Source organism: Sinocyclocheilus rhinocerous, unplaced genomic scaffold (genome assembly GCF_001515625.1).
Source record: "Sinocyclocheilus rhinocerous isolate Xijiao unplaced genomic scaffold, SAMN03320098_v1.1 scaffold8, whole genome shotgun sequence".
Lineage (NCBI taxonomy): Eukaryota > Metazoa > Chordata > Actinopteri > Cypriniformes > Cyprinidae > Sinocyclocheilus > Sinocyclocheilus rhinocerous.
Genome location: NW_015666800.1, coordinates 1,754,675 through 1,765,320, shown reverse-complemented (window position 1 = coordinate 1,765,320; position 10,646 = coordinate 1,754,675). Strand labels below are relative to the sequence as shown.

Here is a 10,646-nt window from a genome sequence, read left to right as displayed (position 1 = left end):
ATTGAAAACGAGACATTGCTTCCTAACACTATTCCCGGCACACACATTTCATTTACTATTTGTAGCAAAGACTGCATACATTTAAACACTAATGTGGCAACCAACAATATTCGGCCAAAATGACTGACCGAAATGTTTTGCATCATGTTTTTGAGGGTCGAAATCATTGACTGAAACAGTGACATTTAATTAGCGCTTCTCCAATGGCGCGTTTTGACTGACTGTGTCAATGTCTAGGATGCTATGCTGGGTTGACAATATCGTTTTCTCGTTTTTAATCAATCATCATTTTGATGAACTGAGATCTTGTGGTCTATGCTGTTTTCAGTTGAACAAAATTTCACTAAACATTGTTTATAGCACACCTACCATCTTATAATAACAATAAGCTTTGTGCTTTGTTACTTTTGATATAAAAAAAATGAAGAGTTTTCAAATTCTTCCAATTTTATAACACAATTCAAACAATACATTTTGTTTTGATGCTCTTTAATGTGACGTGGCAAACATCTGAAGCTGTACATATTTTATTCTTTTACTCAACCTGTTGTCTTTATTAAAAGGGTATTCACCCAAAAATAAAAATTCTGTCATCATTTACTCAAGTTGTTCCAAACCTGTGTGAGTTTCTTGCTTCTGTTAACAACAAAATAATGTTGCTAACAGTAGCTGTTGACTTCCATAATATGTATAAATACTATGGAAGTCAATGGTTACTGTCAACTGTTTGGTTACCTACATTTTTCAAAATATCTTCTTTTGTGTTTAACAGAATTTTTTTTTTAATGGGAAATATTATTACAATTTAAAAATTCATACAGATTTTGAAGGATATAAGGGTGAGTAAATGATGATGTAATGTTTATTTTTGGATGAACTATGCCTTTAATGTATGTTTAAATATCTGTTTAAAAATCTGTCATGAAGGCAAGTTATTATTACAGCCACCATTTAAATGTTTATATTTCAATAATGAATTGGAATGGAAGCATAAATATCACAAAAAAACTTTGTTTTATATTGCTTTATATGCAATATTGTTTATAGACTATTATAGATGTTATAGACTTATTTGAGTGTTGATTATTAAATACATTTAATTAGTTCAATGATTATTAAATAATCTTAAACTAAATGAAAACTAAATTTGCTTTCGGTAAAAAAAAATAATAATAATAATTTACGTAAATCACTATTAAAAGCTGCCCAGGAAGTTCACACACTGGTGAGAGAGGAATGACAGCTTTACATTTACTTCTTATTAGAAATGTATGTGGCAGGTCACAAAAAAGACGATCAGCAAGGCTGTCACTGACACACATTTAAAGAGAAACCAGAGCACACACTAACCATAGGTCAGCATTTCTTCACACAGCATGGCTTTCAAAGAACTGATAAAATGAGAGGGTTCAGCACTAGAAACTAGTCGTTCACTTTAAATGATGACACAAATCATCTGAGATCATATGAGATACAGAAGATATATAAGATATGGAAAGTGCTGTATTCTATTAACCCAGAAGAAAAAATCGAAACGGCCATAATGGAAAGATAAATTATGGACTGGTAACTGTGAATGATCCAAACACTATGGAAAATTAAACGGATTTACACACCTTATTTTATACTCAATAATCAAAATAAGTATATTTTTCATAATTGTAGACATTGGAGTCCATTGAGTTTTTTAATTTTATGATTGATAAACGCTAAATTGGAGCTACTTTTATCGTTAAAAGGTTTGGTGAATTACTCTTTAAATAAAAAATGTACAAGTCCTTAAATTAGGAGCGACACACTCGTAAATTTTAAGAGTTGCTGCTAAATTTCCACATTAGGAGCAACTTTTAACCTTAAGATTTTGTGAATACGGCCCCAGGCTTTTATCACAACTGACAACTTCTAAGAGCAGGCGAAACATCTTACGCAATAGAGAGACACATGCAGTTCAGTAGAATAAGTCTAGACATCAGATCTTGATTTTAAGCTAGGAAGCAGTTTCCTTGGTGATGAGAAAAGTGGACAAACGGCCCGAACCCTTCCCCCACATTCTGGTCACTGTATACCAGGTGCCGGACACTCTTAACTAATCCTTATCCTTAAAGGAAAACACTTTGAATTACCAGCGTGCTAGAAATCAGTAGCGAAAATAGGCCTGTACTAGGTTACACTCTTTTTAAGAGACAAATATAGAAAGAAAACAGCCAGAGGCAGAAAGAAAGGGGAAGGAGCTGTGTAGTCAGTCTAGTTTCAACAAATATTTAAGGATTGCTTTGCCGTCACCGGTTACTAATAGGTTACCATGTTTATAGCCTCTAATACCATGAGTGACTTGTCACTGTCAGTACTTTTCAACTTGTCTCAAAATAAAGAGCTTTAGTGAAAGAGTTGTACCACAAGTTTGGCTTTGCATTGGATCAAATGCAAGACATCCCAAATTCAGGCTCAACCACACTTTTGTCCCTACATGGCACACTGCTCCAGCTGGTGTTGACTGCCTGGAGTTCTTCCCAGTTGTGGAACATCACATTCTTATTTCCTGTTAACTATCTTGCCTAACCCGTTTCTTTTCTGGTTTGAAGTCTCTGTTAAGCCAAGAAATCTCAAAATATTCTGGCTCAACAAACATCTCTTCTCCATGCACATCCACAATATCCAAATTTATTCCTACAAAAATTGAGTACTGTACACTGGTAAAACATCATCTTGCCCTAAAACAGTCTGCAAGAAACAGTGCTATAAAAATGCAGACTGAAAACTCCAACCCAGTGTCCTGGTTTCTTATTTAAACCCATGTTTTTTCAAAATGCTAAATGACTCAACAGTTAAACATGGAATAGGTTTGGGACTGCTATGTAGCTATTGAACCCAAGCATGTTTTTGTAGATTAATAAGCTCATTCCACTGAGGGAACAGCTGGTGGGAAAAAAAAAATCACAAAGTTAACACATTAAAAGCCACTCGGATTGTTTGAAACCATGATGAAGTAAACACAGGCTTTTTTTTAATGTCCGGTAATCCTCAGAGGAACTCAGAAAACAGGGTAATAACAAAAACCACACAGGACAGATTCTTACCCATAGTCATCAAAAGAATACATATCGGGAAGTTGAAGCTCCGTAGACACCAAGAAGGAGAAAGAAAATTCCTTACAGCCGGATGAAACAAAAAGAAAAGAGGGAATAGGAGGTGGGATCAGAGAGAAAAAAGACTGTGCCTACTAGTTCATCCCTCATCCTCTCAGCTAGGTAAAACACAGAGCACACTCATTTCTGAGATATAATAATGCAAGAACAGGGAGTGTGTGAGAGAGAAAAGAGGGTGAAGGAGGGAAGGAGAAGAAAACGAGAGAATGAGAGAGAGAGAGAGAGAGAGAGAGAGAGAGAGAGCAAGGGAAGCATGTGACAGATATGGACCAGTCACCTTGTCCTGCTCACATCCATTCTTATCCACTCAAAGGATTGGAAGGCGGTCTGTGCCTTAAAGGAGTCTCTCTCCACAACAGAAATACAGCGGAGAAACAGCCACATGATCCTTACACACACATATTCTCATTCATGCAGCTTTCCAGAAGAAACGAGAAGGCTGCATTCAGACTGATTGAGTCAGACTTGCTCTGGCAAATTCAGTGAATGATTCATTAAAATGATTCAGACTAATAACTCTGTGAGTCTTACAACAACAGACTCTTTAAGTATAGAGCCCATACACTACATGCAAAAAATAAAAATAGATATTATGGCCACCAAATAAGAATTTGATCCCACGACTATATTCATTTGTGGCCAAGTTTTATTAATTAGTTCCCAAGTTTTGGTTAAATTGCGTGGTGATGTTTCATTAATTTGTTCTTAATTTGTTTCTTTGTTTTAGGTAAATCATGGCCATTTTGTAATATTTTCCCCCGTTTTAATTTACTTTAATTGTGGCCACAATTTAACTCGAGAGAAAGAGAGAGAGAGAGAGAGAGAGAGAGAGAGAGAGAGCAAGGGAAGCATGTGACAGATATGGACCAGTCACCTTGTCCTGCTCACATCCATTCTTATCCACTCAAAGGATTGGAAGGCGGTCTGTGCCTTAAAGGAGTCTCTCTCCACAACAGAAATACAGCGGAGAAACAGCCACATGATCCTTACACACACATATTCTCATTCATGCAGCTTTCCAGAAGAAACGAGAAGGCTGCATTCAGACTGATTGAGTCAGACTTGCTCTGGCAAATTCAGTGAATGATTCATTAAAATGATTCAGACTAATAACTCTGTGAGTCTTACAACAACAGACTCTTTAAGTATAGAGCCCATACACTACATGCAAAAAATAAAAATAGATATTATGGCCACCAAATAAGAATTTGATCCCACGACTATATTCATTTGTGGCCAAGTTTTATTAATTAGTTCCCAAGTTTTGGTTAAATTGCGTGGTGATGTTTCATTAATTTGTTCTTAATTTGTTTCTTTGTTTTAGGTAAATCATGGCCATTTTGTAATATTTTCCCCCGTTTTAATTTACTTTAATTGTGGCCACAATTTAACTAAAACCAGGGAATCAAGTTCTTAATTCATAACCACAGTATATATTTTTTTAATCATCACGTGCAGGGCTCTGTACATGAGATTCATTTTTCGTTGATCGGTCTACAATGGTTGCATCCTGCATCGTAACATAACCTCCACAAGGAGCGAGTGATTGTTTCAACTTCTCGTCTAGAGGCTGAGCTCACTCTCTAAAAACCTCCAGGATTTACATAGGCCTACAGCATTTATTTTTGCAGTTAACCAATATTTCAAAAGCTGATAATGACACTTTTAAGAACTACATATATACTGAGGCTCAATCAAATGTAGTGCCATGCTGTAGTAAAAATGTGTTTGTGCTGGCAGATGAGGCTCTTGGTTCATGAAAAATGAGGGAATGAATCATGACAGCTGGATTTGATACATCTTCGGGGTCTCAGATAAATTACACAAGAGGAAACACTACAAGAAAATACATTTGCTTTAGCTCGACTAGTCAAAAAACGACAAAACATGCTCACAGATAACAGCGTACAAATTGAGCATAACTGACAGTAAGTCTGACTGAAGTGTTCCAACCTGATGGCGTGTGTAACATTCAGATGTTTACACAAAAACAGGATCTTCTATATTCTGTTGACACAAATGAACTCATACACATGTAAACAAACCATGTGTCTCAGTGGCTGTACGATTCACCTAATCAACTGTTCTCAAACAGCTCATTTCACACACTCACTGCTTCCTGCCAACATGGGAGTGAATGCTTTAACCTTACCATAGTGGAGCACTACTGCTAAAAATAGCTTACATTGTGAAGTAAAGACTTTTGCACAGTTAGTCAAGGGTTGAATAAATCATTCCACTGAATCAGTTCCTCAGTTTCCTGCTCGCAAGAATGCAACCCGGTCCAGCACAATTTAAGACTTCCTTCTAGTCCAGACAGAGAGAGAATAAAGAAAAGCGAAAGCAGACACATGCAGAAGACTTCAGAGAGGCTGGAATAAATGCACAAACTTTTGTATATGTTGATGATGATGATATACTCTCTTACATGGAGCTCAAAATGTTTAATAGCCTATATGTACACAAGTTAGTGATTTCAAAAATCCCTAGGATTAAAATCAACTGATGAATTACACTGTGAGAAATCGGTGTGAAAATTAGGCTACTAAATTTTCCCCGTAATACGGTCTAATTAAAAAAAAAGAAATTGTTTTGATTAATTTCATAAGCCAATCAATAATTAGCACAATGCATTTCATTAACTAAAACTATAAACATAAACCTGTTAATTTTTTTTTTCATTAAACATTTTCTTAATTTTGAGAATTACAATTGCGAAGTGATTAATGTCGTGCTCACTGTTACTGTGATTTGCATTTGAGATACAGTAGATGTATTTGTTGCCAAAACACAACTAAACATGAATACAAGAATCGTCATTACCAGACTGACTCGGAGTCTGAACACACCCAGTGTGCGCGTGTTCTGCTCCATTCACTTTAAAATAAAATAGTGTGTGTGGTCACGTTAACTTCCGCGGACAGTTTAGTTAAACTTGTCACGGCCATCGACATCAATTCTCTGCATCTTGGCTCACGGAACAAGCGTTACACACCCCAAACACCGTCAAACATCCGCTGGCGTCAGCAGAACACAAAACAGGTGAAGAATCTGCTCACTCATTAAAGACCTCAGCTCGAGCTTTCAGTGGCTGTGGGCAGTGTTGCCAACTAATTTTCAGAATTTAGATGGAAAATGTGTGCCTTTTTAAAGTTGCTAAAAGTAGCCAAATAAAATTTTAAAATAGCTAAATTTGTTGCTAGGTGCTTTTGGAAGAAAAAGTTGCTAGGGTAGTCTGAAAAGTTGCTAAATTTAGCAACAAAATTGCTAAGTTGGCAACACTGGCTGTGGGCCAAATTCTGTGAGCTGACTACTCAGAAAGCATTCTGGGGATCCATTTCTAGGCGTGTCCTAACGAACGTGTGAATGAATAAATGATTCAAATGAATCTTTTAGCTTAACGAATCGTTCTAGATCACATCCATTAACAGATTCATATTTTCAAATGCAAATAGGCAAATAGCATTCAGTGCAGAGTGCAGACTGTAAATTAGCATTTAATTGGTTGGACTTTCTTAAGGAATATTAATATTTTTTCATTAAATGAGTCACTATTTGGATCTAACCTAGACTGAAATGAGATATGTCATTTGTAGGATCAGCTGTCAGATCGATCTGCTTTTATTATTTAAAAAAACACTTATCACGCTTAATCCACGTTCACAACAAGAACAATAACGATAGCTGTATAACTCCACACCACATCTATAACCATAATGAGGAACAATATGGTTGGAATCACTTTCAGAACGATTTTTCCAACCGCCTTCAAAGAGCATGAGAATTTAGTGTGCCTTGGTGTGGGATGCTAATATGTATCGTTATAGTTTTCCTTCATTATGTGAACACTATTTCTGGAGTTTTGTCAGATTTGTAAATGGTATTGAAGGCTAACAAGACTCTCAACTCACTGGTTAAGTGAATGATTTCATGATTCACATTAAAAGGCCATTCGCTTGTCGCCGCCTACTGGCGTAACGGTGAAACTTCCAAAAAGAGTCACTGACCAAATGAGACCAAACGAATCTTTTTAATGAACTGATTCAAAAGATTCAAGTCACTGAAAAGAATCAAAATCCCCATCGCAAAGAGGCCACCCAAAATGCTGTCAAGGTAGGGAGCTGGCAAGGTTTGAAACACACCCAATGTCTGTGATTAACAGTGTCAAGTGCTATATAATACATAACTGTATAGCAATATATATATACACACACACCAATGCATTTTGATGTATAAATGAATACATGCGGTGTCAACACATTGGGGTGCTTACCTCATTTTCTGATGATATCCCAACGAATATATGGATGCAATAAATAATTTAAAAGGTAAAAAAAAAGAAACTTGGCAAAGCCACAGAGGCGAGCCAATGTATGTAAAGCTATCAGCGCATAAATATGTATTTTAATGAGTATAAATACAGCACGTGTACTATTCCATAAAACAATGGTCAGCTTGAATGTATATGCTCATCCAGCGATGCACAGCCAGTCCTTGGATCAGAAGCAATGCAGATATCTCGAAAGATCTACAGCATATCGCTCTATGTCACCACAGCTGAATAAAACATATCCCATGTTTAGCTCATGGTCGCGCCTACAACATCGATCTGTATTGCGGACTGCAAACGTGCACTGGAGTTGCCATTTTCCTCCACCGTGTTATGACAATGAGAAAGGAGCTTATCGGGACAGTGTAAAAACAAACACGCAGAACAGCGCCTACTGGTGGCCAATATGCCGCATTGCAACTTCCTCTGAGTCCTGCCTCATTGGATTACTGTTATTCCTCCTCTTCCTGTTATTCATGCTCATTTGGTCCTGTTGTATAAACAGGCATAAACAATTTGTTTGATGATAAACGATGTTTATGAATATATCTGCTGCTGGTCAGGGCATCACAGTGTTGAGTGTAAAAAGATGGGAGAAACCAGCAGATGTGTTTTCATATTGTTCCATTTGTGTGGTTGTTTCTAAAATTGTGTTGCTGTTTGGAAGACTTTATTAAAAACATAATTTGTTTAAGGTGAAACAACTGATTTTTCCCATTTTATTATACATTCATATAATGTAATATTGTCATGCGGTTGTCGACATTATCCTTCAAATTGTCGCTCCAACCTTGATCCAACAAACCTATTTGGTCAAAAACAAAGCTTTCTCATATTTCACAGAAGAACTAACATGTTTTCCTTTATTTTCATGGCTATGCCATATACCTGACAATGAATATGGAAAAATAGGTTAGACAGTTACAAACAAGCTTGTGCATGCTTAGTTTTATTATTAATACAACAGGCATTTGACTGTAACTGTTTAATCTTGTTTCTCAAGCGGAGGTTATGAAAATGGAGCTTAACTCTAATGTAAATGTGCACTACATGATGACGTTTAGTTAAGATAGCTGATGGACAAAACAGATTTGATGTCAGACTGAGGATTAAACTAAATCAGCGATTGATGGCTGTAGTGATTTAGCAAGTGAAAGTCATTGAAGGCCTTAATCATTTTGCAGTACAGTCACTTTGTTTCCCAAACTCATGCTTTTTTCATCCTTGAGAGGATTTTGATGGCTGATTGAATATATATTAAAAAAAAATTAATCCATGAAACACCATAAGTAGTTGACTACAGCAGAGGATAAAATCAATTCAGCGGTGGGAAGGTGGCTGCAATACCGCAACGTACCATACGGTGGCAGCAAAAGTTAAAAAAAGAATTATGGAGGCAAATTTTAGTATAAAATGATGGTTAACGTGCAATTTATCAAAACACAGTCAGTGTGATAGAGTATAACTGATGGTAAGTGATTAAAGTGTTATGATGATATAAACTGGACTGGACTATTCATTCCCGATGTGCTTTGGCATCACATTAAACTTTGTCCTGTAGAGCAGATTCTTTAGTTTGTTATTCAAAGCTAAAGAGATGGGTTTCCATCACAAAACATCTCTTTCATAGTCTAGGGAACATGTGAGATGGTCAAAACAGAGAGTCACTTCAAATATTGGTGTCCTGAGATAAAATTTAAAGGCAAATAAAATCGAGACTCCACTTTACTCTGTAGCCGATGGCCCCACTTTTGCTTTCCCAAGTCACTTGATACTAGAAAAATAAGGAAGTTCAATGTGACAGTGGTCATTTTACACTACACGCCACTGCATTACGCTCATGTCCTTCCCTCCTGTAGAGATTAACTGGCTGTCGTCATTTAAGAAATTAACATTGGTGACGTAGCTGCTGTGTCCACCGTAGATGTGACTAGGAGCCTGCAGAGGTAGATAGAGAGAAATAATACCATATATTTGCATTATTCGGTACTAAAATGAACACTATCTATCTGGTGTTTAATATTTAGTGCTGTTTCTTACTCGGGACTGAGAGCAAGGGAACGAGAAGAGGTGAACTTTGCCAAAGTCGTCTCCGGTGACAAGCAGTTTCTTTGCATTTGAACTGCACACAGCATTGATGTCAGTACCATCTGAGCCATCCGGCCACAGTCCTGGAGAGTAACACAAGCAGAATATATATGTCATTTCCTGATGGATTTATGGCTGTACACTTACATTTATAAAAGACAACACTACAAAAATAACGCATTTATGCAGACATATGGAGAAGACAGTGATTTGTTCAATTTAGCTTTATTTATAACTATCTTTACAAATAAGGCTGGTTTTAAAGAATTATGTATTATTTTGTAGTATTATTTATTATTATTTCACACTGCTATCTATGTCATAAAACATAAACCTTACCAAAAACATGGAAGCCCAGAATACAGGTGAAAGTGGCCCATTCAATATCCCGGGTGGTCTCCACACTCACTACTTGCTTGCACACAGATGGGATCCCTGAAAGACAATAACTTGTATCAGTCACTGAATTTATAGTATAAACGGATGGATTTAACTCCGTGGTTCTCAGACAGGAGGCTGGGTCCACTAGAGGGCCTCAAGATGACCTGAAATGTTTTAAAATAAGAAAAAAAAATCATTAAAGTAAGCCAAGGCTAATGATATTACTTATTTTAATTCACACCCTCAACAACAGTTTTATTATTTTTATTTTTTTGAAGAACCAGGGTTCCCACAGTCTTGGAAAACATGTATATATATATATATATAAGGAAGTCTGATTTTAAAAGTTCAATTTCTAGACCTGGAAAAATATGTAATAAAATCTTAAAATGGCATAGGCATTTGTATAACACTTTTATATAGCATTTTAAATATTTTATAACAAATATTTATATAACAAATACACATTTTTCCAAACCATAACATTCTGAAGCGTAGAAATGGTGAGTAAAAATAATTTGAAAAAATCCTTATTCAGTAAATCTTGACTGGACAAGTCATGTAAATTCATTGGGATTCCTGAAGGACATTAGGCTCTGAAAGTCCCCATGAAATCAAAATTAAAGTTTTTTGGGTGTTAGTATCAATATGTTAGTCTTAAGGTTATCTATAAGGCAGTGTGCTCCAAAACAGTGACAACA

General features: G+C 36.2%; 1 protein-coding gene across 5 annotated transcripts in view; it reads right to left on the bottom strand.

The window, feature by feature from the left end:
- Window positions 1-8,696: 8,696 nt before the first annotated feature.
- Window positions 8,697-10,646, bottom strand: part of LOC107733131 (echinoderm microtubule-associated protein-like 1) — a 50,813-nt gene continuing 48,863 nt past the window's right edge. For all 5 annotated transcript variants that reach the window (XM_016544631.1, XM_016544632.1, XM_016544633.1 and 2 more), the window contains 3 exons: window positions 9,904-9,999; window positions 9,517-9,647; window positions 8,697-9,414 (listed from right to left, as the gene is read on the bottom strand). In XM_016544631.1, coding sequence (XP_016400117.1) covers window positions 9,289-9,414; window positions 9,517-9,647; window positions 9,904-9,999 — 353 coding nt within the window. In that variant the 3' untranslated portion in view covers window positions 8,697-9,288. The remainder of the gene's footprint in view (window positions 9,415-9,516; window positions 9,648-9,903; window positions 10,000-10,646) is intronic.